Source organism: Telopea speciosissima, chromosome 4 (genome assembly GCF_018873765.1).
Source record: "Telopea speciosissima isolate NSW1024214 ecotype Mountain lineage chromosome 4, Tspe_v1, whole genome shotgun sequence".
Classification (NCBI taxonomy): domain Eukaryota; kingdom Viridiplantae; phylum Streptophyta; class Magnoliopsida; order Proteales; family Proteaceae; genus Telopea; species Telopea speciosissima.
In genome coordinates, this window is record NC_057919.1 from 70,162,203 (window position 1) to 70,189,365 (window position 27,163).

Below are 27,163 nucleotides of genomic sequence, written 5' to 3' on the forward strand. Positions count from 1 at the left end.
CATTTTTAATTAATAAATAAATACTAGGGTTAGGGAATAAATAAGAGATAGGTATTTGATTGTTCTAGTAGCTTCATATTATGTTTAATAGTTATGAATACAATACTTTAAGTGTTTAATACCTTACTTTAAGTCTGTAATAGTTACTAATACATGTTTTTTTATGTAACAGTATAAAAAATAAGATATTTCTTACACAATAGGGGATATAGCATGGCTACATGGAGTCCCGATGTCTGAGGACAAAATGAAGTCAAAGTGTAACTACTGTGGAAAGATTCTAAATTCTGGAGGAGCAACTAGGTTAAAGGAACATTTGTCTGGTCTGGGCAAGGATGTTGCCAAATGCCGAAATGTTCCGAGCCAAGTGAAATTGGCAATGGCACAAAACTTGAGAGGAGTACGAACAAAGAAAGCTGAGAGGGAAAGACAACAAATAGCTTTCGATGAGGCAGTTCTAGAGAGGCCTGGTGTAGACATCCTTGGAGGAGTAGGAGATGATACTGAATATAGGCCTACACCTGGTGAGTTCGAATCAGAGGCTGAATATAGGATTTATCAGCAGACTTTGGCAGAGAGTAGACAAAGTTTTCATTTTGAGAATATAAGAGCATATGAGCAAGCAAGAGGAGTTGATGGATCTGGCTCAGCTGCACCAGTGCAACAAGATGAGAAAAGGAGAAGCACTGGCACAAGAGATATCCCACAGCCCCACGCCCGACCCCAAGCACGTTCCCCAGATACCATTTTTTAGCAAGATCCATCTACCTTTAGGCAACAAGATGCCTTCCAGCCAACCATCCCGCAAGTGTTTGGTGGTAAACAAGAGGAAGCACGGAAAGCCTTCAGCAAGTTCATGCTATACAATGGCATTCCAGCTAATGTAGCACAAGGAACATATTATAATGCATTCCTTGACGCTGCAGGGAGGGCTGGCCCATGATGGAAGGGGCCTACACTATATGAGTTGTATAATGTATATTTGCCTAAAGAGGGAGAGGAGCTGAAAGAGTACATAGAGAGTCTGAAGCCAAGGTGGGACACATATGGGGTTACTCTTATGGCTGATGGTTGGACTGGACCTACTAGACAGTCCATTATAAATTTCATGGTGAGTTATAATGGGAAGACTTTCTTCTTGAAGTCTGTTGATGCATTAAAGTATGTCAAGGATGCATTATACTTGTATAAGCTACTAAAGCAAGTGGTGGAGGAAGATATAAGAGCAAAGAACGTTATCCAAATTGTGACAGATAACGGTTCTAATTTTAAGAAGGCTGGAGAGAAATTGATGAACAAGAAGAGTAAGAGGATCCGCCTCTTTTGGACTCCATGTGCAGCCCATTCTATTGATTTAATGCTGAAGCACATGGGGAAAAAAGCTTTAGTGGCTGGTTTGGTCAATAGGGCAAGGCAAGTGACCACCTTTGTGTATAACCATGGTTATGCTTAAGCCATGATGAGGGAAAAATGCAAGGGGGATTTAGTGAGGCCTAGTGTCACTCGATTTGCCACCAATTACATTGCATTGAAGAGCACTCAGTCGAAGGTGGTAAGTCTGAGGTCAATATTTGCAAGTGAGCAATGGTTTAGTTGGCCAGGTACTAGGACAGAAGAAGGGAAGGCAGCACAAGAGACTATTGCAAGTGATGGATTTTGGAAGGACTTGTATAAAGTTGTTGCCATATTCGAGCCAGTGGTGGCAGTACTAAGGATGGTTGACACGGAGAAGAAGCCTACCTTGCCCCACATATATGCTGCGCTGCAGAAGATGAAGGAAATGGTCCGAGCTGCAATACCCCGAAATGCTCGCTCATACATTAACATCATTAATGAGCGATGGGAGAAGCACTTGAGTCATCCCTTGCATAAAGCTAGTGAGTTCAACACTTCAACATACTTTACACTTTATATAACTTTTTACATTTATATATTCAAAACTCGAAAGTATTAAGTCACTAACAACTTATATTTGTGGTTTCCCCTTTACTAGCTTACTATTTGAATCCAAAGTACCAGTACCCGCATAATCTTGGGCTGGATACGAATTTGTTACTGGCAGTTGAAGCTGTTATTGAGAAGTTGGAGGTCAATCCCAAGACACAATCTGACTGCAATGATGAGGTGAGACTATGGGACTTTGGTACATTGGTAGTCAGTAAAGGAATGTAATTACTAAATAGCAAATACTAATGCCTCTAACACTATTTGAAATTTAAAATGAAAATAGATCAAATTCTTCAGCAACTTTCAGTTGAAAAGCTGCAGTGGAGGGTAGACAAAAGTCAGACCCTGGTAGGTGGCAATCTGGCATGACTTTACATTTATGAATTATAATTTTATCCCTTTACAATGCACATATTCTTAATATTCTATGTTTATAATGCAGCTGACTGGTGGGTGCTTTATGGTACAAGTTCACCCAACCTGAGGAAGGTAGCAATCAAAGTGCTCTCACAAACTTGTTCATCCTCTGGGTGCGAGCGCAACTGGAGTACATTCGCATTGATACACTCAAAGAGGCGGAACAGATTGGGTAGTCAACGACTGGAGCAACTGGTGTATGTGCATTATAATATGAGACTAAGAATGAGGCACATACGTGAAGAATTTGAGAACAATGACAAAGATCCCATCGAGCTAGCCAACATATTCCAGGAGGACTTTGATGAGGATGAGGATCCCCTATTCCAGTGGGTGAGGGATCGTGGTGCACCAGAGATGGATGAGCCTGGAGGTAGGCCGACTACACCATTGCGTCCGTAACCGGTACAGATGTTGACGACTATATGTCGCAAGAGGGGCGTGCACATTCTCAGTCACAGAGACCTTTTGAGGATGCAACAAGAACTGCTCCTGATGATGATGATGATGGTGGGGTGAGGGTGATGGTGATGGTGATGACCCTGCTGGTGGTGATGACCCTACTGGTGGTGATGCTGGTGGTAGTGGTGGTGGTGATGGTGGTGGTGGTGGTACTGGTGGCATGCAGAGTGGTGGTTATTATGATGATCGTCATGAGGGGATGCACGAGCAATACCAGCATGAAGTGGGAACCCAGGAGGACCCTGTACGTTTCACAGGTGAGTCTCAGTTTACACATGCCACACAAGATCAAGACCATGGTGGCCACAGCAAAACGTACAAGAGAAGGACGGGTCGCAAACACAACCAACCTCAGTATGATGACATGAGTATGAACACCATGCTAGCAAGTTTTGGAAGCATGACTATGGATGCTGGTAGTGAGCATCAGTCGTGGCAATCATATCAACCTCATCATCACTATGATTATGGCCAGCAGAGCACCGGTTCTGAATATAGTGCCTATGGTCAGTTTGGCCAGTCAACACATGCGTATGACTATCAAAGTAGTGAGTCTGGCTCTAGCATTGGGTCCACCTTTGGGTCCACATTCCCAGTCCCATACATTCCTCAATATGACAGTAGCACAAGCAGTGGATATCAACCTTCACAGCAACGGTCTAACGCCACTGTGGAACAGCTATACCCTAGGATAGGGATCTTGGCATATGTGGATGAGAACTCTTATATGAATGCTGTGGAGAACTATATGCAACAATGGAGCAACAATATGTCATGGGAAGATTACGTGGGACAAATGGGGAATGAATATGTGATTCAACCTAATTTTATGTGATGATAGTTGTAACTTGTAACATTGTTAAGCTTGAGCAATTTGATGTATCACTTATTCACTTTAACATTTGTAATGCTTATTAAGTTATTTTCCTATTAATTGAATGTTTTGTTTAAGTCCTATATACATAAATTATGTCATTAATGTATATAGTATGCTATTTTAATACGTCTTCGCCTACCAACTAAGGGTCCAATGTAAAAGTCCTATTTGGACAAAGTTTTTGCAAAATCTGATAATGCTATTGTGTTTAAATGGCCTAAAATAGGCTGTATACCGATTTTCAGACCCAAAAGAGGTCTAAAACCCACCGAGATGGGCTTCCGAGTCGGGGGGAAAAAAAAGTGCACAAACTCGCCGAGATCTCGGCCCAACTCGGTTTTTGGCTGGGCCGAGATGGCTCCGAGACCCGAGTTTTCGAACCTTGGTTTGAAGTGTCTCTCTTGCGATCAAGTGGGGAAGAGGAGGAGACCTGCAACTCCAACAAGCTTCAAGGTGAGTTTCTCTCTCTCTCTCTCTCTCTCTCTCTCTCGATCTCTACAATAGTCTCGTTACGTTGAATGAATGGGGTAGTATATAAACCTACCTAACCAACCAAGTCCTATGCGAGTATCTATTGCAATTTCTATCGGGAAACCGAAGCCGAGTTGGTCAGCAAAAGAGCAAGCATGAGTTACGAAAGGGTTCCTCAAGAGTCATACCCTCCACCAGGTACGAAAGATCTATTCAACTTCATTCGCTTTTCTATTTCTCCTTTTCCCCAATTTTCTCCAGTGGTTTAGATTTAATTATGCGCTTTTCATTTCTAACTTTGAAAATTGGAACTTGGAGGAACTTCATCTGTCTTGGAGTTTAGGGATTTCTTGAGCAAATTTGATTTTTATATGGATTTTAGGGATTTTATTGTTAGGTACTGTTATCTGAAATTGATTTTTAGGTATGGACATTGAAGTCAGAACCATCATATGTATCCACCTCTTCTTCTTCATCTTGTTCTGCCTTGCTCCCTTTCTTCTCTCTATCGGTCTGTCCATGGCATTCAATGATGGATTCTGTGAAAACTATCTTGTCTTGAAGCCAGGAGAAGCAAGTTTCTTCGATCTCTTCCACCTCTTATTTTCCAGTAACTTAAAGATCAAAAAAAGATTTGTAAAATGTCAGGAAGGCACTAAAGTAGCCGATCATCATCATCTTCAATTTCATTTCAGGTTTGTCTTTATATCCTTGTTTACAGTACTTTACTTTATAAGTTTCTGCATCTCATGGTTGAAGAAACATTAATAAGAGAAATTAACCTTTCAAATTTCATTTTATTGCTTCTCTAGCCTACTGTATATCCTTCTCTCTGTGGGAGTAGGGATGGGTTTCATCTAAGCACTTTGATGTTAAATATTTTGCTTTTCATTTTGGATCCTCTGTTGCAAAGACTCTCCCATCTTCCATCCTGCTTCAACAAGAATGGTTTGCAGTGATGACCTTAGAGACAAATGATCCCAAATCCAGAAACAGGGAAAAATTTGCCTCCTTTGTCCATGTCTCAACCCTTCATCCTTCCTGTCTTCCCTCCTCCCACAATGGAAATGACTTACAAAAACAATCTCAGATTATTTCCTGGCAGCTAGATCGACAAACTCTCATGATTCAAGCATCCCAAATTATTGCAGGCATTTACTTTTGCCTTTACTTTTACTTATGGTTGATGCCTTCCTTCATTTATTGTGTTCTCCTACATAGACAATCAACCAGTTTCTTTTTCTCAACAACTGTAGTTCTGTCTCCCACATCGGTTCCTGGACTTTGATGAGGGGTCATGGCACACCAGTTCGATGGCTTTGATTTACAAGTGCCCTTCTTATGTTTGCCCCCTAATTAAGTCTAACTTTACAATGTGATGCTATGATGATGACTTGCAGCTCCCTTATTAATCAGTCCAGAAGCAGGATTTGGGTTAGCTAGAGAAGGATTCTGTCTTGTCCTTAATTAATTAAGTCGATGCAAAGCTAGTTCTTCCCCACCCTCCAATTTTTCTATGTTATTGAGCTGGGTTCTCTCAAACAAATAGCATCAAGGATGCAAGATTTGAGGACCCTGTGGATGGTTGCTTCATTTTAACAAACATTATAGAAGGTTGATTAAAAATTTTAGATAATTACTGTATGTGTAATTCCTATTTTATCAGAAATAGAAGGCTACAAAATTATAGGATATGATTTCCAACTTTAGGTGCCTGAAAATCAGAAGTTATGCACCTTCAAGGTGATTAAATGGTTGTAAGTCATTCTCCTTCTTTTCCCACCAAACCAACTAAATTCTTCCATCAATCATCCATGTGGCTAGAGAAATAGAATGAGATGGAGCAGAAGGAAGGTTACCCAAGAGTCTACTAGGGGTAGGTATTGACTCTGAACCAAAGAATGAATGGGAAACTTAAAAAAATTAACAATTGAGGGAAGGGGAAGGGGAGGCACATCATAATTAATTGATGAATAATTTACAAGAGTGCAACTATCAGAGTATCCTACCACTAGTGTTTTCTGTAATAGCAAACTAGTGAGGTTGTACCCATTCATGAATTTGGGCATTGTTATTTTTCTTTCCCACCCCCATTCCAATCTTTAAATTGCTGCAAGAAACATGGATTTCTTCTAGTTTGGGTTGAGTAGTTGACTCATTTGGAGTAGTCATGAATTGAAAGTCTAGGCTTTTGTGAATTGAATCATTTTCCCATCATATTGTTATCTCAATTCATCTGTTGTGTGCTTCTTTGATCTGCTGTGTGCTTAGAACCTAAAGCCAAATTCATCTGTTGAGTGCTTCTTTCCCTGTTTCATCTTAGCTGCTGAAATACCCTTTTGTCTCCACTGATTGAATACTACTTGATGGGTCTTTAGCTCAAATTGGTAGAGCACTTGGAACATGAGCATGTTCCAAGGGGATGGTGGTTCGAGTCCACCAAGGCCCTTTTTATTCAACTGTTCATAGCATAGTCAGTTATGCAAGTAATCCACACAAGAACCCAATTTTAATGTCACCTTTGAAATTTGACATATTTTTATATATACTTTGGTTATGTTAATGAGATATTTTAATTTTATGCTAAGATTGGTAAGAGAAAAGGATTTTACAAGTATTTTTTTGGTATAATTGACAAGGAAATGGTATTAATGTAATTAATATCAAATAGGGAAGAACAGGTTTTACCAAACACCATTTTCATTCTGAACAGCGTTCTTGAGACCATTACCAAACGGTCATTTTCGGTCTCAGAACGCCATTCCAGACCAGAAACGCCAAAGAACGTTTCTAGTCAAGAACAGGTGTTCATTGTTCAGACATTTACCAAACGTAGCCTTAAGACTGTTACCACAGCCCCTGCTACTGACATTGATTTATCCTAGGATAATCTATAGGCATTCCTACGTGTGCTAAAGACTTCTGCTGCTGCCGCTTCTACTACATCAACTACTGCCAATTCCTCTACTCCTTCAGGTTCATACTTTGCTCGGTCACGTATCCCATTTGGTGGTCACTGTGCTTCTGTAGCATCCCATCCATGGATCATAGATTCTGGTGCTACAGACCACGTAACTGGATCTTCTAGTCTTTTTCATCGTTATTCTCCCACCTCTGGGAAGGACAAAGTCGGGGTAGCTGATGGTTCCCTTTCTTCCATCTCTGGAAAACGATCCATTAACTGTACCTCTTCCCTTACCTTGTCTTCGGTTTTACACATTCCTAATTTTACTACTAATCTTCTCTCCATTAGTAGTCTTACTCATGATCTTAATTGCAAAGTAACCTTTTTTCCTTCTCACTATGTTTTTCAGGATCTGGTGACAGGGAAGACGATTGGATGTGGTAAAGTGCAAGGTGGGTTGTACCTACTTGATGGTGGTCGTCCTTCTCCACCAACCTTACCTTCTCCACTCCACCAAAACTCATTGGTCTCTTCTGAAATTTACCAATGGTTCCCTGAACTGGAGTCAACTCCCCCTGAGCAGGAACTTCACCATCACCATTTTCCATAGTCTCCTCCTGTACAGGATTCTCTTTGGCTAGAGGGGCAGCAGCTAAAGGAGTAGGGGCAGCAGCCAAAGGTGTAGGGGAACCAGCCAAAGGAGAAGGGGCAGCCAAAGGAGATGGGGCAGCAGTAAGGGCAGCAGCCAAAGGAGGAGAAATCTCAAGAATAGTAGGCTCAAGTGAAGGAAACACATCTTCACTAGAACTTTCCCCATAAAGAGGTGGTGAAGAATAAGCTCTGACACCATGTAATAAACTAATAATATCAAATCTTAGAGAACCAGCAGTGAAGAACAGAAATCAAAGAGAGGAGAAAACAAGAGAGAGAGAATGAGAGTCTCGGCTAGACGGTATGTCTAATCAAGAGCAATTTCAATAAAGAACATGAGTTAAATAAATTAATTACAACTTTACCCTAATTCAATACATACTACAAAATATACCCTTAGAATAGTGATAACACCTAACACTTAACACTTCTTTCTGTGTACAACTAAAAGGAAGTTACTCCAAGAAGAACTGACATTATAGATAAATTTAGGGGAGAAACTGGAATTCTCCCAATAAATAAATAAAGATGCAACTTAGCAGTCCTCGCAATCTCTCTCGGTTCCTGACAATAGATTCTCTATTCCCGCATTTACGAGGCTAAGAACTGAGAATGGAAGTTGAAAGATTTGAAAGTGCAGAACTACCTTCAAAAACCACAAAGGGCATGGATATTTAAACGATATCATCACTCAAGTCTTTGTTCCAATTAGCCTTCAGCTACGGGATCAGATTCCATCATACATTCTACTCAGGAGCATGTTTTCAATGAATTTTAGTATCTTTAAATATCCTTTTGGACTTCCACTCGTATTCAAAAAGCCTTCAACCCCCACTGTGCACACTTCACCAGTGTCATCAATTGAAACGGCAATGTTGTGTTCATTTCTTTCTTTCTTTCTTATTTTCCTTACAGAGTAAAAATAGAGGACAAGCATTCCCTAAGATAAACCTACAAAGTTCACCACCAATCTCTTTCCACCATGATGAAATTTTTTAAGGACAGTCATTAAAGATTCGTTATGCAGATAAAGTAACCATGTTGCAGGAGGGAGAGAAGTAAAATTAAAAAAAACCTGCAATGCATATTGATATTGGAATTGCACAGAGAATCCAGTATCAAGCTGGTTCTACGATGAGGAGAATTAAGCATCAAGATTCACACAAGGCAATTATTACAAGTTTACAACATATTAGGCTATCGACCTCAATCAAAAAATCTACATCAGTGCTGATGTAAAGGTTAAATAGACTCATTGTATAATGGCAAGAAGAAACTAATATAAGCATACATGACAATTTTATGGAACCAGCTCTAACTCAAAGCAGGACCTAAACAGCACACTAAAAGCAACTAAGTAAAAAATTAAAACAAAAACAAACACCTTACCTCAAATAATATGGGAAACTATCCCAGGAGACCTCAATGTTGTTAGAAGTAAGAATTCCTTGCTGTAAACTGTCCTTATATGCTTGCCGCCTAGCTGAGGATGAAGTTGTAGTTTGATCCAAATCCTTGGGAAGTTCTCCATTTCTCCTTAGCTCATAAAGTGTTTTCAAAATGCCTCCACTCAAATAAAGTTCCGAAGTAGATGATCCTGCAAGCATCTGCAAAAGTGTCCTTCGTTCATAACTTGTCCCAGGAATCTTCTGAATCTCTGAGGCAAGATGAGTATCCAAGTCCATCTCATCAACATGCAAGGAGTCATTGGCAGCAAGGTCAGGAGACAGAACAGCAGCTTTCTCGCTTGATGAAATACCAGCCTTCTCATTATGTTCAGGACTACTCTTTCTAGCATGGCAACTGACATCAAGATCAGGATCAGGGTTCTCCAATTCTACACAACCAGAGGCAGAAGGAAGTGCAGGCTTTTCCCCACCCTGCTGTTCTACATCCTCCCCATCTTCCACAGATGATGGAATAAGTGACAAATCATTTCTGAGATTTGATAAAGATGCTAATATTGATGCTCCTGCAACAGCCGATGGGTCTCCAGACCTCGTCCTAGGATGGATTCCCTTAACTGGAGCACTCTGAGATTGTGAAATGCTAACAGAAGTTCGCAGAGGAGTAATAGCTACATTATCATTTGTGAGCAACTGGAAAATCTGAGAATAGATTAAGGGAAATTGCTTCTCCAAAAACAAGGTAAACTGGTTGATGCACTGCATTCACCCAAAAAATAAAAAGAAAGTGTGCACTCTCCACATTATGTTGGAGAAACTGCAACACCTACATCATAAATTGCGCTATAAACTAATTGAAAGGATACATACGTATGTTTACCGGATGAATTAAAAACCACCTTGTCCCCTTCCCTAAGGATGGCCGGGGAATTTTTCTTAATAATTTTGCCATTTACTTGGACAACACCCTTTCTCCCTGAGATTTCCAGTAAAGCAATAGATGAACCTCCTTTCTGTCCATAGGAAATGAAAAAAAATGGGGGGGGGTAATTAAAACCCACATTGCTCACACTTATTTCAACATCAGCCTTGTTTAGTAGAGTTCAGTGATACAATGATGTACCTCTTTGTGCCTCAGTTTACACAGAATTGAGCTGACAGATGGATCCATCAGCTGTAAGTCACAATTGTGGCCATGACCAACTGTGAAAGTAGATCCAGAAATGAGCAGGGGCTTCTTCTGGGGCAAAATAATTAATAAAGTATGAGGATATTATTAACAAACAACAAATACAAAATACCACTGGCTCCTAGTAAGATCAGATGGCCAATAAATGCAGCTTAACAATGGACTGACTTTCATCTTGTTACAGCACAGACAACTCACACTAAAAGAAATACGTATCAAATGAAAGAGAAGTATAAAGCAATCAAGACTTTAAATTCAATAAAGAATCATCAACACTTGAAGCAAAAGTAGACGCTTAAGTATGTATGTTGTTATGAGATCATTTAGAGGTGCACCAGAGAATTCCTATTGACCCTTCCACTCAAAAACACGAGATACAAGAAACCAAAATTAAAAGCATCATATCCTTAAAGGCAAGGCAGGTAGAAGGTTAACCCTGGAAAGGACTAAAAGCAAGCATCATATCCTCCTTTTGCCTTTTGTTCATCACATGCTTCATTTTTTTCAGGCTAAGAGATGAATTACTCATCCTTTCTTGCCAAGATGTTCCAGAATTTATTTCAACTACTAGAACATGTTGTCTCTGTTATCGAGCAAAGCTGCTCTGATCTTCAACATCATGGTTGTTTGGGCTCTTTCCCCATTCTGGTTGGTACAGGCTCTACAGTAGCTTCTCTTCAGAATTTTCTCAGCTGTCCTCTTTTCAGTAGGAGAGAGATCAAAATGCTATCGGTTCTGTGCTTTGTGGATCTACTATCCAAGCCACTGAGAAGCTCTTAAAGGCTTTAGCTAAACCGTATGAGGTATGAATGCTCAAGCAATGTTCAATTGGAGATGGTCATGTGGAAAATTTTTCATTGTCCAAAGGTTGTCTACAAAATTCTAATCCATCAGATGGAAGTGAAGATTGCAGATATGGAATTGGATGTGTCATGGAGAAGCTCTTAAGGGGTTTTTTTTTTCACCTTCCTCATCCTCCTCCTCCCCTTCTATTCGTTCTTCCCAAATCCTCCCTTTTTTCCCTTCTTACTCTTCTTCTACTCGGTTCTTCCCAGCCCTTTTTTTTCTTCTTCTCTGGTTTTCCCCTTGGTATATAGGCAAGAAGCTCTTTTTCTTCTCGGGTTTTATGTTTTCTATTTTTTTCTGTCTTCTTCTTTGTTTTGTTTTTCTTTTTTCTTTTTTTCTGTTTTAAGTATGGTTGCCTACAGAATTTCTTACATTCGTATATTTGGTTGTTCATCATGATCAAACGATTAAATCAGCCTTTCTTAAGGGTGGCACTGTCACTGCCACTTCATGTTTTTGAGAATGAAAGAAAATTTTGTTCAACGATTGTGAGTTGACTATTGGAATGTACACTACATACTTAAGTGTTAGTTCCAGCAAAGTTTGTCATTAGCTGTGCGTATTTCAATTCTGTTAAGTGCCTATTTGTCAAGTGTTAATTCCAAGTATTTGTTTTTTCTTCAAATTATGTTTGTCACTTGTCAGTTCTGATTTATGATGGATTATGGTTTCTAGTGAATGATGTTTCCAGTTCATTGTTGACTGTTCAATTATTATATAATTAATTTTATGATTCTTTTTTATGAATGTTTAATTTAATGGTAAATGGTTTTGTAGAAAACCTAGGACCTGTAACCAGTAACTTGAGAGAGAAGAGAGGATGGAAGAAGAATTGATTGTAATGCTTGAGTTTTTTAATTGATAGGTAAGCCCCTCTATTTATAATAGAGGAGAAATTACAAAGTGACTAAACTAGGCGATGTGGGACTAAAACCCACATAGCCGACATTAACTTAATAATATAAGAAGAATAAAATTACCACAAAAAGATGGTGGTATTCTGGATTACATATTCCAACACTCCCCCTCAAGCTGGATTATACAAATAAGAGAAGAAGAAAAATTCAGCTTGAACTAAATAAAAAAAGAACTCCATAATAATGCTAACACTCCCCCTCAAGTCGGCGCATACAAGGTACTAATGCCCAACTTGAACAAAATGGGAAAAACTAAGTTGCAGCCGAATCCAGCTTGACATATGAATGCAGCTCCCAAATAAACCTTCAAGAACTTGAAAAAATAGATCTTCAAAACTTGGACAGACTTTATTAGCAAACCGGGACTGGAATGTCTTCCAAAAAAGGCAGCTTTCAACGATCTTCAATAGCTATCCAGTGATGAATCTCAGATTGTTATAGTGACATAGAATCTTGAAGTGAAATAACTAGAGCAGCAAGCAACGAAAACAAACTGAATCAGGTAGCGAAAAATAACTGTATCAACCCAATCGAAAGTCCTCAAATAGGCAACAACCAAATATCTTCAATACTTCAATACTTCAATACTTCAGTCTGCCCTTACGGCAAACTCAACTCAATAACAAAGTAGATACCCATTGGCAATGGTGAAAACTCTGATCTTCTATGCTTTGCACCAAGTGTTCCTACAAGTTCTGCTTCTACAATGTCTGCAAGTGTACTGTACATAATCCCCCCCTCACGTGGACATAACAGAGATAATGTAAAAGATAGGACAAAAACATAATATTCCAGAATTTTCTAAAAGTACTATGGGTAATTAAAAAGGAAGGAATGGCAAAATTGTAATTTACCAGAAATTTCCAAAGGTGTTATGGGTAAATACCAAAGGTATGGGATATGAAGGGAATTAGAATTATTGAAAGGGAACGATGTTGGAAAAAAGGATGGTATGGCTGTAATTTGGTGGAAATCCACTTTTAAATACAAGCCAAAGGGCAAACTGGTAATAAACCAGAATTTTCAAGGGTCAAGGGTAGTCAAATAGGGGAATGTATGAAAAAGTAATGGCAGTTCCGTAAATAATCAGAATTTTGCAAGGGCTTTTTGGTAAACAAAAAGCAATGGGATGCAATAAGTAAAATAATGGCTATGGAGAGTGGCAATTTGGTAAATAACCAGAATTTTCAAGGGGGCTATGGATAATTGAAGAAGCAGTGGGACATAATGGGAATTAAAATTACTGAAAGGGGACTAAATTGGAAAATAAATCAACTCCCTAATAGAAAGGGTAAACTAGGAAGAGGAAACGAACTAATGGCAATATGTAATTTAGGAAAGACTAAAGGGTAATAAGATAAGTGGGAAAAACAAAATAAATAAAAGAATGGAAGAAGAACCACGAAAGAGAAAGGTGGAAAAAGGTAACGTGGCTGTCTTTTAAACCTAGTCAGTCACGTTATGTTCAAGGAGTTGCTGGCGGACTTTGCAAAAAACAGGAAGAAGAATATTGTGGCCTGTCTTCCTCCTCCGACAAACTAGCAACGAGATAAGGAGCAAATCGATACCAACAATCGAAGCAAAAATCAGCACATGAAGCTATTGATAACAATATCAGACAAATCGAAAGGCAGAAACTGATGCTTCGATCAGAAACAGCAGCAGCTCATGGAGAAAAGCAATGCAACATATCAATCTTCAACCTTTAATGGATCAAACAAACTTTTGCAGCAGGAAACAAAAAACCAGATTTGAAAGCCAGAAAAAAATAGAGCTGTTCCCAATAATAACCTTGATCGATTTCCAAGGAATCTTCAAACAGAACAGCAATTGATTCCGAAAAATACACTGCAGAAAATAGATCTCCAAAAACTGAGATCAGAAAGCAGGGAAAGGAGGAGGCGGAACAAAAGCTGCATCTTCAACCTCTCTTCAACAAATTCCAAGAACCAGCCACAAGAGGAAAACGAGAACCAGGGATCGATTCAAATAGGTAGCAAGCAACAGAAGAACAGCAAACCAAACCACTATTAAGAATCAGAAACCGACTAGGGTTTGACAACCAAGGAAACCAGCAGCAAACCAGAATTTGATTCCACAAATATCAGAAATCAGCAGCAGGATTCTTCAACCAGAAATCCAAATAAGTAGCAGCCATTGACTCCATCGAACAATTCTTTGAACCAGGAAAGACCAACAAACGACTGTCGAAGATTAAAAAAAAAAGGATAAAGATTAAATGAGCAGGAAACCCTAGTTCTTCTTTTCTTTCTATGAAACTAGGGTTTCTCCATAAATCGGAGAACCTTGAAACGACTCTCAAAGCTACAAATCTTGGAGAGAATCAGTCACTGGTTGCCTAGCTCTGATACCATGTAGAAAACCTAGGACTTGTAACCAGTAACTTGAGAGAGAAGAGAAGATGGAAGAAGAATTGATTGTAATGCTTGAGTTTTTTAATTGATAGGTAAGCCCCTCTATTTATAATAGAGGAGAAATTACAAAGTGACTAAACTAGGCGATGTGGGACTAAAACCCACATGGCCGACATTAACTTAATAATATAAGAAGAATAAAATTACCCCAAAAAGACCAGAATACCCCCATGGTATTCTAGATTACATATTCCAATAGGTTTCTTTGATAGGATATTGATGTAGTTTGTAGTACCTTATTGCATTGTTATGGCTTGTTTATTGATTCTTGATGTGCCTTAAATGTTGATTCTTATGTAGCATACAAGGCGATTTATTTCATTGCTATACTAGATATAATGGATAAATAAAAAATTACTAAAATGCCTAGGATGGTGACTTGTCGCCTAAGCGCTTAGTCAGGCCTCCAATGGCTTGGTTGCCTTGTCACTTTGACAACTATATTGTCGAACTATGGGACTATCCGAAGCAATACTGTTAGGTGCCCTAGTGTACATCTTGAAAACCAGGTCTTCTCACAGGTGGTTTCAATAGTTCCTCGGTTTGTAGAACCTTATGAAAGCAACCTTGCATATCATAAATATCAACCACGCCAAGCTCTCGCCGAATCTCTAATCGTAACCTCAACTTGAATCGAGACAAAAGCTGGGTATCATTCTTCTTAATTCCTGTCTGCGAAACTAGCGAGTCAAATTGTTGCATGTACACAATGACAGAAAGAATGTCGTTCCTGAAACATTTGTGGAAAGTATGTGCTTTTAGTTCTTTCATCTCATCTCAAGTAGTGGGTTTTGTACCTCGTATATGCAACCTTCGTTCTTGATTGTTCCATCACTCCCTTGCTGGCCAAATAAGCTTTGGCCATGCTAGTTTCATCTTCTTTGGCTCTATCAACTTGTAACACTCAAAATAATCATCCAAAGCATTTAAACAATCATAGAAAACTTGTGGGTCAAAGTTCCCATTGTTTTCTTTCAATTCTAATCGAATCCTTTGGGAATCATCAAAGTACCTATGACGTACACCATTACTACCTTCAAAATATGATCCCATGTAGTCCTCAAAGGTGGTTGGGGTGTGGGAACCCTTTGTGGCCCTTTACCCATGAATCTTTGGGTGTTGTTGGATGTAAAATGAGTTGGTTGGCCCCTCCTACTCCTAGATATTCAAAACTACGTAGTGTAGGAAAAGGAGTACACATCCGTTGTTCCATAGCAATTATCCTGTCTGATGGTTGCCTCTGTTCTGCAAAAATCTGTTGCATCATCTCAAGTATTTGACTCCAAGGATCATAGGTCTGATTCGAGGACCTTAATCTGCCCTCTGCCATAGCTCTGGTAACAAATTGATGTATTCAATCAAACATCATCATAGATTTCAAAATCCTACCCAACCAGCAGGTTAAACACCTCATAATTATTCCCAATCGAGAGTTCAGATTAACCCCAAACTCAGGTCACATGTAGGTAGCTAGTAGTAGTAGTTTGTCAATCCCTCAAAGTAGGATGAAGATCCAACGGTTGGTTTCCAAGATCTTAGCAAAGGAAAGAAATCTCAGAATATAACTCCAAAATCCCCAAGGCAGAACAGCATATCAACATAACCATATTCATTACCCAACAAATGGAACATCATACCTGAAGATTAATCCATTCCAAGGCTAGATTTTCCAGAACAGTAATACTTCAAAATAGCAACTTAATATCAGAAATAGTAACTGCCCAAAACAAGCAATCCGCAGGTCAGATCATTCCCATGTTACAGTCGAAGGAGACTATGTTTGATGAAACAACACTTCAAAAAAATTCACCATGATCCGCTAGCTAGTTGAATCATAAACAATATCTCATTAATGCTGGCCAATAAGAGCAGTAAATAGCAACCACAGGCCTCCTCCTTTGAACCCAAACTCAGATATAAGAGAACATGTGCCACACTAAGAGGTCATCTCAGCAATCCTCAAACAGTGATAAATCAAGGCAAAAAACTCCTGAGTGCTGGTATGCGTAGGACTGAAACTCTCACCAACCAATAAGGCCTCTTCTCACCTCCCCCCCCCCCCCTACTGTCTCCCAGAGCACACAAAGGCTCAAGCCAGTCTTTTTTTTTTTTTTTTTTTTTTACTTCAAAATTCATCGAGGGTGTATGTAGCAGCCCCTTCTTTCAATAATAAGCAACAGTAGAGTCCCTCCTTGTGTGGGGAAGGAAACTCCTACAAAACAGTAACCATTAAAAACTAGAGACTAATCCTAGTATAAGATCTATATTCTAGATACAACTCAACAATAGAAACAATACAAAGATGTCGTAACTACTACCAAGCATAATGGAAACTAACTGAAATAGAAACTAAATAAAGCTACTAAAGGTCCCCCATAGGCCCATATAAGGACTAACTAAAACATTGTAATGGGCCTGAATCTGGCCCATGATAGTGGACCAAAAGCTGGGCTCGATGGGGGCTTGCTGGACCTTTCTTCTCTTCCACCTCCTTTTATCTACATCATACTAACTAGCTTTCATGCCACCAGATCATAATGTGTAAAAAAAATTATCTTGCCAGAGAAAATCCAGTTCCATCCTCTGCTGCCATAGTTGGAAAATGGAAACAACAAGAAGGGGGGAAATGGGCAAACTGCATAATGTGGATGGATAGCCACTTTTCCACAAGGCAAGATTTCTAGTATATGTTTTTGTTAACAAAACAGTCTTGGAGAATAATGCTTGAATGATCTATGACCATCCAAGGCTCTTCTATTTATAATATTGAGTAGAAAGGAAAAAAATACAAATTAGCAATGTGGGACTAAACACCACATAAAAACAAAAATAATGACTAATATAACCCTACGGTTCTAACACTCCCCCTCAAGTTGGAACAAATATATCAATCATGCCCAACTTGACAGGAATGGGATGGAACAATTTCCCAGATAATTACTTAGTAAAGATATCAGCAACCTGATCAGCAGACTTCACAAAGAGAACACAAATCAATCATTCTTCCAGTTTTTCCTTGATGAAATGTCTGTCCACTTCAACATGTTTAGTGCGATCATGTTGTACTGGATTGTATGCAATGTTGATTGCAGTTTTGTTATCACAGTACAACATCATGGGAAGATGAATAGGAACACCAAGATCTTGTAGCAAGCCTTTCAACCAAAGTAACTCACAAATGCCCTGTGCCATAGCCCGAAACTCTGCTTCAGCACTAGAACAAGCCACCACATTCTGCTTCTTGCTACGCCAAGTGACCAAATTGCCTCCTACAAAAGAACAATACCCAGAGATAGACTTCCGATCTGCAGAGCCAGTCCAGTCAGCATCGGTATACGCCTCTACCCATAGGTGACCATTAGGAGACAGAAGAATGCCTTTTCCAAGAACTGACTTCAAGTAGTGAAGAATCCGAAGAACAACCTCCATGTGAGAAGAATAGGGGTCATGTATGAACTGACTCACAGTACTCACAGCGACAGCAATGTCTGGACGAGTGTGTGAGAGATAAATCAGCTTCCCCACCAGGCGTTGGTACCGGCCTTTATCAACAGGTTCACCCTCCTTTTCTTTGAGACGAATAGTAGCCTCCATAGGAGTATCTGAAGGGTAACATCCTAACAGACCAGTCTCAGCCAACAAGTCTAGGACATACTTCCTTTGGGAGAGAAAGATGCCTTTAGAAGATCTAGCAACCTCAATCCCAAGAAAGTATCGTAGCGGCCCTAGATCTTTAATCTTAAATTCCTACCCAAGAAACCTCTTCAACCGGCTGATCTCATTCCCATCATTACCTATAACCACAATGTCATCCACACACTATAAGAACAGTGAGCTTCTCACCAGCCCTCTTGATAAAGAGAGTATGATCAGCATTACTTTGCTTGTAGCCAACAGATGTCATTGCCTTGTGGAACCGACCAAACCAAGCTCGAGGTGACTGCTTCAGCCCATACAGTGCTCGCTTCAACTTGCACACTTTGCCTTTAGTATTGTCACAAGAAAAACCTGGTGGAATATCCATGTATACTTCCTTACAAAGTTCCCCATTTAGGAAGGCATTCTTCACATCCAATTGTTGGAGATCCCATCCAAGATTAACTGCACAAGATAGCAAAACCCGAACTGTATTCAATTTTGCAACAGGGGCAAAAGTCTCTTAATAGTCAATCCCATATGTCTGGGTGAAGCCCTTTGCAACCAAACGTGCCTTATACCGATCCACAAACCCATTCATCTTTTGTTTGACCACAAACACCCACTTACATCCCACTGGTTTTTTCCCTAGTGGGAGGGGTACAAGATCCCAAGTGTTGGTTTTTTCTAAAGCTCTCATTTCTTCCAACATAGCTGCCTTCCACTTTCCATCTGTATATGCTTCCTGCCAGTTTTGAGGAATAGAAACAGAAGAAAGAGAGGATACAAATGCACGAAAAGATGGAGAAAGAGAATAAGAAACAAAGCGAGAAATGGGATGCAGGGTGCAAGTCCTGGTACCTTTACGATGAGCAATAGGTAGATCAGAAGGAGAGGTCTCACCATAAGGAGGAGGAGGATCTGACTCCTGGGTCGGCAATTGGATAGGTATTGGTGCCACAATGGACTGATGCTGCCCTCTGTTGGAGTGTCTCTTGTAGGTAAGGATATTAGAGTTATCAATTCTCTTCTGAAATTCATTAATGGTTCTCTGGACTGGAGTCATCTCCCCCTGACAAGGATCATTACCACCATTATTTTCTACATGCTCCCCCTGTAAAGGAGTCCCTTCAGAAGAAGGGGTAACAGCCAAAGGAGGCTGGACAGCAGTGGTAGGAGGCTGGACAGCAGTCACAGGAGGAACAGGAAGCTGGACAGCAACCACAGGAGGAACATCAAGGGGAGGAAACACAAGCACATCTTCACTGGAACCAGAATTCTCCCCCTGAAGATGTGTAGACGGATAAAATGAAAGACTTTCATGAAAAACCACATCCATACTGACCAAAGTACAACGAGGAGGAGGGTGGTAACACTTATAACCTTTCTGGGTTAAAGAGTAACCCAAGAAAATACACCGTAACCCACGGGGATCAAATTTGCCATGAGGTTTAGTGTCTCTGGCATAACATACACAACCGAAAATTTTGGGAAGAACCACAAAGGTGGAATTCCCATGTAAAATATCGGCCGGACTGCGGGATTCAAGAACACAGGAAGGCAACCGATTAATAAGATAGGTGGCAATGAGAATAGCATCCCCCCAATATTGAGAGGGAACATGGCGCGAAAACATCAACGCCCTGGCCACGTCTAACAAGTGTCGGTTCTTCCGTTCAGCCACACCATTCTGGGCTGGGGTATCAACACAACTTGTCTGATGAACAATCCCATTATCAACAAGGTATTTCTGAAATTGAGTCTCTGTATACTCAGTCCCATTATCACTTCTCAAGATTTTGAGAGTAGCATTGAACTGAGTTTTGACCATGTTATGAAAATGCTGAAAACAAGAAAAAACTTGACTTTTGGTGTGTAAAAGATAAACCCATGTGTGTCGAGAATGAGAATCAATAAAAGAGACAAACCAACGGTGACCGAAAACCGAAGTCTTACGACTGGGACCCCAAACATCAGAATGTACTAATTGAAAAAGTAAAGAACTCCTTTTATTAGAAACAGAATAAGTTGAACGTGTATGTTTGGCCAAAACACAAGTCTCACAAAAAAAATCAATCTTATCAAAAGGTTTGACCAAAGCAGGAAGTAAGGATGCTAAGATGCCTAAGGGAGGGTGACTTAATTTAGAGTGCCATTGATAAAGTTCAGAAGATACTAAGGAGTTTTGATGTAGTGGTGGTAATGGAGGTGGAGTAAGACGACCATCGTCAAGCAGGTACGGGCCACCATGCACTTTACCCAATCCAATAGTCTTCCCAGAGTCCAGATCCTGAAAAACACAATGGGAAGGAAAAAATGCTACTTTCCTGTTAAGATCACGAGTTAGACTACTAATAAAAAGAAGGTTAGTAGTAAAATTCGGAATATGTAAAACATTTGACAAAGGAAGGGAAGAAGTGCAGTTGATGATTCATTTTCCAGAGATGGAGGAAAGGGAATCATCAGCCACCTTGACCTTGTCTTTTCCAGAGGTAGGAGAATAATGATAGAAGAGGCTAGAGGACCCGGTCATGTGATCTGTAGCTCCAGAATCAATGATCCAAGGATGGGAAGCTACAGAGGCACAATGACCACCAAACGAAATACCTGACCGAGCAAGGTGTGAACCTGAGGGAGTAGACGAAGTGGCAGTAGCGGATGTTGTAGAGGCAGCGGCAGCGGAAGACCGGAACACACGTAGGAATGTCTGTAGATCCTCCTGAGATAAGCCAATGTCATTAGTAAGGGCTGTAGTAACAGACTCAGAGTGATTGGCCTTATTTTTCGGCTTCTTCTTGGCAGCCCGTTTAGCCTCAAAGTCGGCAGGCTTCCCATGGAGTTTCCAACATTTGTCCTTGGTGTGATAAGGTTTGTGACAGTGCTCACAAGTAATAGTGCCTGCAGTAGTACTACCAACAGAGAGAGTTCCAACAGCTGTAGGAGGGGCCTGGGCAGCAGTCTGGAGGGCTGACCTGTCAGGAACAGTAGGGTATAACATAGCAGCCCGGCGGTTTTCTTCAAAGGAGACCAAGGCATAGGATTGTTCAAGTGTGGGAAAAGGAGAATGGCCCAACACCTGAACACGAATCTGGTCATACTCAACATTCAACCCGGCCAAAAAATCATAGACCCTGATCTTGTCAATATGTTTCTTATAGGCAGCCAGGTTAGTGGGATTATCAGGTTGGTAATCAGAGAAGTGGTCCAACTATTGCCAAAGGCTGCGCAAAGTAGCATAATACTTAGAGATTGATAAGTCCCCCTGAATGGTATGAAGAACCTTCTGCTGCAGTTCATAAACCTGAGCATCATTACCAAGCTGCCCATATGTCTCTTTGCAAGCTGTCCAAATCTGAAACGCTGTATCAAACAGCAAAAAACCATGTGCAAGGTCTGAATTCATAGAACCAACCAAATATGACATGAGAACTCCATTATTGGCAAGCCATCGAGTCTGGGAAGCACCAGGGGCAGTTGGCTTAAGACTTGTGCCATCAATATGGCCAGTAAGGCCCCGGCCAGCAATGGCAAAAGAAGCAGACCTAGACCATAGTAGGTAGTTTGTGCCATCTAATTTGATGGAATTTGGAAGAAAAGTATGATATTCAGATTTGCCTGCACCATCTTGATCAGAAGTTGCAGTAGAAGTCGTAGAATCACCCATTATGGCAGGGAAGGGCTGACTGTGAAGAGAAACCCCACTAAAACTCCAAAACAGGGGCTGAAAGCAAGGTCGAGTGGCCCTTTTTGGAAGGGGAAGACACCTCCAAAAAAATCAGAAACAAAGAAGAACCTGTTCCCAAAAATCGATAATGTTAGGGTTTTGAAAAAAAAAACCTGAAAGTGGAGATCGATGATGGGATTTGTGCCTCAAAAATAAATCTGCAGGTAGAGCAATAAATCTGTTGTCCAGTAGTTATTAGAGGCCTCTTCGATGAAGAAACTTCCTCCAAAAAATAGCAGCAACAAGCAGCCCCACACCCAAAGTCGACAATTGTCAGGGTTTTGGAAAAAAAACCTGAAGATGGAGATCAATTGGGAGTGGGGGTCTTCAATCAATGAGAAAAAAGGCTGGATAGATGCTGGAAAGGGTGCTGAAGAAGCTCCAATAAGTGAAAACAGCTTGCAATAATGGTAGGGGCTGATCTCCCAAAAAAACTTGAAAGCTTCAATACGGCAAGTGATGTCCAGCAGCTATCGAGCAGGTATTAATTCACGAGAAAAAAAAAAGGAAAAGAGGTAGGGAGGGGCAGCAACTAGATCATACGACCACCTCTTGTAGTGCTGCCCTTAGGGAAGAGGGAGAACCAAGGAGAAAAAACGATGGAAGAGAGAAAAGAGGAGGAAAGAAAAAAAAATTCAATGGGAGGGTGGGAGGTTTTAATAACTTAGATCAGAGTTGACTCTAATACCATGTTAACAAAACAGTCTTGGAGAATAATGCTTGAATGATCTATGACCATCCAAGGCTCTTCTATTTATAATATTGAATAGAAAGGAAAAAAATACAAATTAGCAATGTAGGACTAAACACCACATAAAAACAAAAATAATGACTAGTATAACCCTACAGTTCTAACACTTTTCAACACCTGAACCCATAAAGCTTTGCATGATAGACATCACCAAAGAAAGCCCTAAATAAGCATATTGAACCAACCCAATCCTGCACCTCAAACAAGATGCTACCTCCGCATTTACTCTGAGACCAGAAACAACAATAAATATAATCCAAAATCAATCTCTAATTCTCATCTACACAAGCAACGCCTACCAAAGAATCAGTATTTTCTCCACAAACAGTAAATGAGAGCTATTCAGGACACAGCTAAGAATTCCGAGTTTCATAATAAATAACCACAAACTTTCTGCCTCCATATAGAGATGGCTCTGAACCTCAGTAAAGATGACAAATAAGAAGGGACACAAAGGATCTCCCAGTTTCAAAGCTCTTTGAATATGGAAACATCCAGGTGACATAGTGGCACTCCATTTACTGACAACAAAAAAGGCAACCAGGATACAAATTTTCATGCACTCTCGAGTCTCGCCATTTAGCTCCAAAAAAGTCCATATCAATTATAAAAGGCAAATTGCAAATTACATGACAATATGCCTGTTCAACTTATCTTAAGAAAGATCAGATCCTTGGCTCACTCCTTGGTTTAGAATCCAATAAATTGCTAGCTACTACTTCTGCGTCAATGAACTTTATACCATGGATAAGAGCACTTATCTGTCCACTCATCTGTCTCAAGATTCTCCTCTATGTTATGCTCGTTTTATGAAGCATTGTAGTGTCATTTCTTATTCCCCAACATTTTATTTCCATGGAGCATGGTGTGTATTATAACTGTTCTAGAAGGTTTCACCCTGAATCTGATCGGGGTATGCATTGATCATGCAACAAATCAACAGCACCACCACAATTCATCAACCTAGCTCTAATTCTTAGGGCAACATTGTTAGTCTCTCTCTCCTCACAAACCATCAAGCCAAATCAATGAAAAGGTTGCTATTGACCATCTCTTTGCAATCGATTTTAACTGTCTCTTATGCCTACTTATGTATCTTCTAAAAATGCATTACTCCAGCTTATCTAATAATCCATCCATAAGTCTAACTCAAACTTTTCCATTTTACAAAATGCACCACACAATCTTTGTTATCAAATTCATAATTACATCCAAGAGCATTTCTTTGTTCTGATGGCAGAAGAAATCATATCTAGGTATAAAACATCAATTATAATAAGTCATCTTTATAGACAAAAGGGAGGGGAGATGATCACACATATAACTAATATTAAATTAATCTTATTCTTGCGGATATCTGCACTTACGAGGCTTTCCAAATAATGCACCCTTGACATTCTGACTCTTGGAATTTTGCAACAACGATTTTAAACCATGTGAGAAGTTCTCCTGCTCCTTTGAATCACTCCATTCAATTAAAATATCATTTCCCATTTTTCAATATCAAGATACTCCCAGAAGTCAAAAGACTCAAAAACATGTCTTCGAAAACCATGGAATTCATAAGAATTGGTGACTTTGTTCCCATGCTTTCCTTCAGATATAAGATCAAGTTCCCCATAAACTATTATTGTCAATGATGAAGTACTCTCCACCCAATCAGTAAAATATCAAGAATATTGGGTCTTCTTCCAAACCTAACATGAACATAACCAATAATCCATACCCAACCCCACCTCCCAGAAAAAAAAGAAAATATATACTTGGTACTTCTCATTGTGTTCCCTCAAAGGGAAAAATTATACTTCATTGTAATCCAAATGATTATGAGCAAATATTTATCCTAGTCCATCATTTTCCATAGGCAATAGCAGCACATATATGCCCCACATTATCTACACAGTGGACCAACAGAGGACATCACTTTTGGTAATCCTAACAACTATGCCTCCTCGTCTGCAGTTGAAACCTAGTTCTTGACATAGCCTCGCACTCTTTTTGTTAAACTATATAAACACTGCGGGAAGCAAGAAACCATTCAGCGTGTAGGAATGACATCAAGACCAGAGGTCCACAATGCCCAATCATTTATATCCAAAGAATCTAATGTAGCCTCAAATAAATCAACATTGAGAAGACCAAACAGAAAAATAATGTTTGGCAAGGTACCAAAACCCATAAATGAGATAGAACATCTAAACCCACCTGCGACCACGAGGAGAGGAGCTTTCCCCATGGAACACTCGCACGACCCTTTGCAGACCCTTTCCTCCCTCGATTCAATTCCTCGCCAACTAACTTCACCAACTTGTCGGCCTCGGCATCGGGACTGTCTGAACTCCACGAAGCAACGAAGCAAATCAATAAGAACTAAAAAGGTTAAAAAAACACCAAGTTACAGTGCACGCAGTGAACTATGCATGAATAAAGATCCAAGCCAACCACCTAGAGATGAAGATGAAGGCAGAGCCTTGTATTCTCCGCCCAATTCTGGGGATTTCTCTTTCACGGTGGCATCACTTGCATCGGATTCCCTGGAATGATCAAGTGTAGACGACAGATCAGAGGGGAGAACTTCTGGGTAATGAGATTCAGACCCAGAGTCTTTGGGCGAGTCTAGTATTTTCGCCGGCGAAGCACAAGAAACCTCGGTTGTTGTTGAAGACGCCTCCGTCACCTAGACTTCCAACAATAATCAGTACAAACACCTCGCGGCTATGATCTATCGTCACGCCCTCGGAGAAGAAGGCGATACCTAACCCAAAATCTGAAAAGCGTACCTTTGAGCGTTTCCCGTTAGGTGGGGGAGAAGTGCCTGAAGTAGAAAGAGAACGTTTGGATGTAGCTGAGCTTCGCCTAGTCTCGACCATGGCTTCCCTTCTTCGATCCGAATTTCGTTGCAGAGAAACGAAGATGGAGAAGATACTATGGGAGTTCAAGATCCTAAAGAGGCATAAGTTACATAGAGCTTCGATTTTAATTTTATCTGAGATTTCTGTTCTTTATCTTGAAGAGAGCGAGAGGATTTACCAAAAAAATACAAAAAATACAAAAAAGAAGAGTACGAGAAGGAAGGGGTTATATATAGGTTTGTAATAACCAGGGGGGGGAGGGAATTCGGATGGTTTCCAAGGTGGGTGAAAACCAGAATTAGAGTTCTGATCCCAAATCAAATCCAAATGTGTCGCGGATTTGGTAAATTATACGTCACCTCCTGGTTTTTAAACGAAATTCAGATCATCCCGTAGTTTTTGAAAAAACTCAAATCACCTCTTGATTTATATCCCAATATGACAAATTAATCCCTATCGTTAGTTTTATGCTGTTAAGTGATGATGTCAGCCAATTAAATAAATTTAAATTTCTAAACTACCATCGACCAATGTTGAAGATGAAGGAAGAGTAGTATTGTAAATTTAATTCTAATGTTTTAATATAAGGGTAAAATAATCTTTTCACACCAATAACTAACAGGCAGACTAACACCATACTATAGAGGGGGTGATCTGAGTTTTTTCAAAAACCAAGGGTGATCTGAGTTTCGTTTGAAAATCAAGGGGTGACATGTAATTTACCTTTTTAATAATTGTCTAACAAATTGAAACAAAAAAAAAAAACAAAAGCAAAAACCAGAGAGCAAATTACATGCACCCCTGGTGCTCCAAATAATAACAAAACACCCTGCAATTTCAACTTTTACCTATTTCCCCCTGATGGTTTGCTGTGTCAGCGAGGTGTTAGTTTTGAAAGGTAAAAGACAGTTTTACTCTTTTTACATTAGTGACTAAAATGAAATACTATTTTACCCTTATTTACATCTCCTCCTCCAAACCAAAAATCCCTAAATCGATTTTTAGGGTTTTGCTATCCACCAACTCCGACGAAGGACCTTCCCTTGTCCAGCCACCCTCCGGCAAAGATTAGTCTCTCCACCACCCCTCTTTCTCTCTATTTTTTTGTGAATTTCGAAGACCCACGCCTCTGAATCCAACTGAACACTCATCCCTGGAACTACTCACTCTTGTACCCATTCGCACCCCTGCTATTCCGAGTAGAGTTATAGCAACAGCAGCAGCAGCGTGGAGCTCCCTCATGCTCAGAAGACAATTGCCACAAAACAATGGTATAGTAGAGATCAACTATGAATTTATTTATCAACTACCCATGACTCAAGACTCAACGGACTAAATGAACCAGTGTAATATTTGTCATTTTTGTTGTTGTGACACCTATGTGGTATCTAAAGACCACTGTTAGGAGACCATAGTTTCAGTAAATTAAGATAAAACTTTACAACCTTCCATGATTCAAAACTTGAAGGAGAAACAATAGTTCCTTTTATAAGAGGAGCAAGAGCAGCAAATCATGAATATAATAATAACAATGGTTAGACGTATTGTCACACCCCACTCCCTAACACCGGGCAATGTGACTGGAATACACTCTTGTATTCCACACCAACACCAGGATCAACTCTTTGCAGTGTCATGAATACCAACACAATGGTATGATGTAATCAGAGTCGCAGC

At 40.0% G+C, this 27,163-nt stretch overlaps 1 protein-coding gene across 1 annotated transcript in view; it reads right to left on the bottom strand.

Moving 5' to 3' along the window:
• The window catches only part of LOC122659609, a 32,605-nt gene extending 6,954 nt beyond the window's left edge, over positions 1-25,651 (bottom strand). Inside the window, exons 1-6 of the mRNA XM_043854707.1 lie at positions 25,415-25,651; positions 25,080-25,311; positions 24,840-24,967; positions 10,260-10,376; positions 10,003-10,149; positions 9,120-9,838 (exon numbers count right to left, since the gene is read on the bottom strand). Of these exons, the coding sequence (XP_043710642.1) occupies positions 9,120-9,838; positions 10,003-10,149; positions 10,260-10,376; positions 24,840-24,967; positions 25,080-25,311; positions 25,415-25,504 (1,433 nt within the window). The 5' untranslated portion in view covers positions 25,505-25,651. The remainder of the gene's footprint in view (positions 1-9,119; positions 9,839-10,002; positions 10,150-10,259; positions 10,377-24,839; positions 24,968-25,079; positions 25,312-25,414) is intronic.
• Between the last annotated feature and the right edge of the window lie 1,512 nt (positions 25,652-27,163).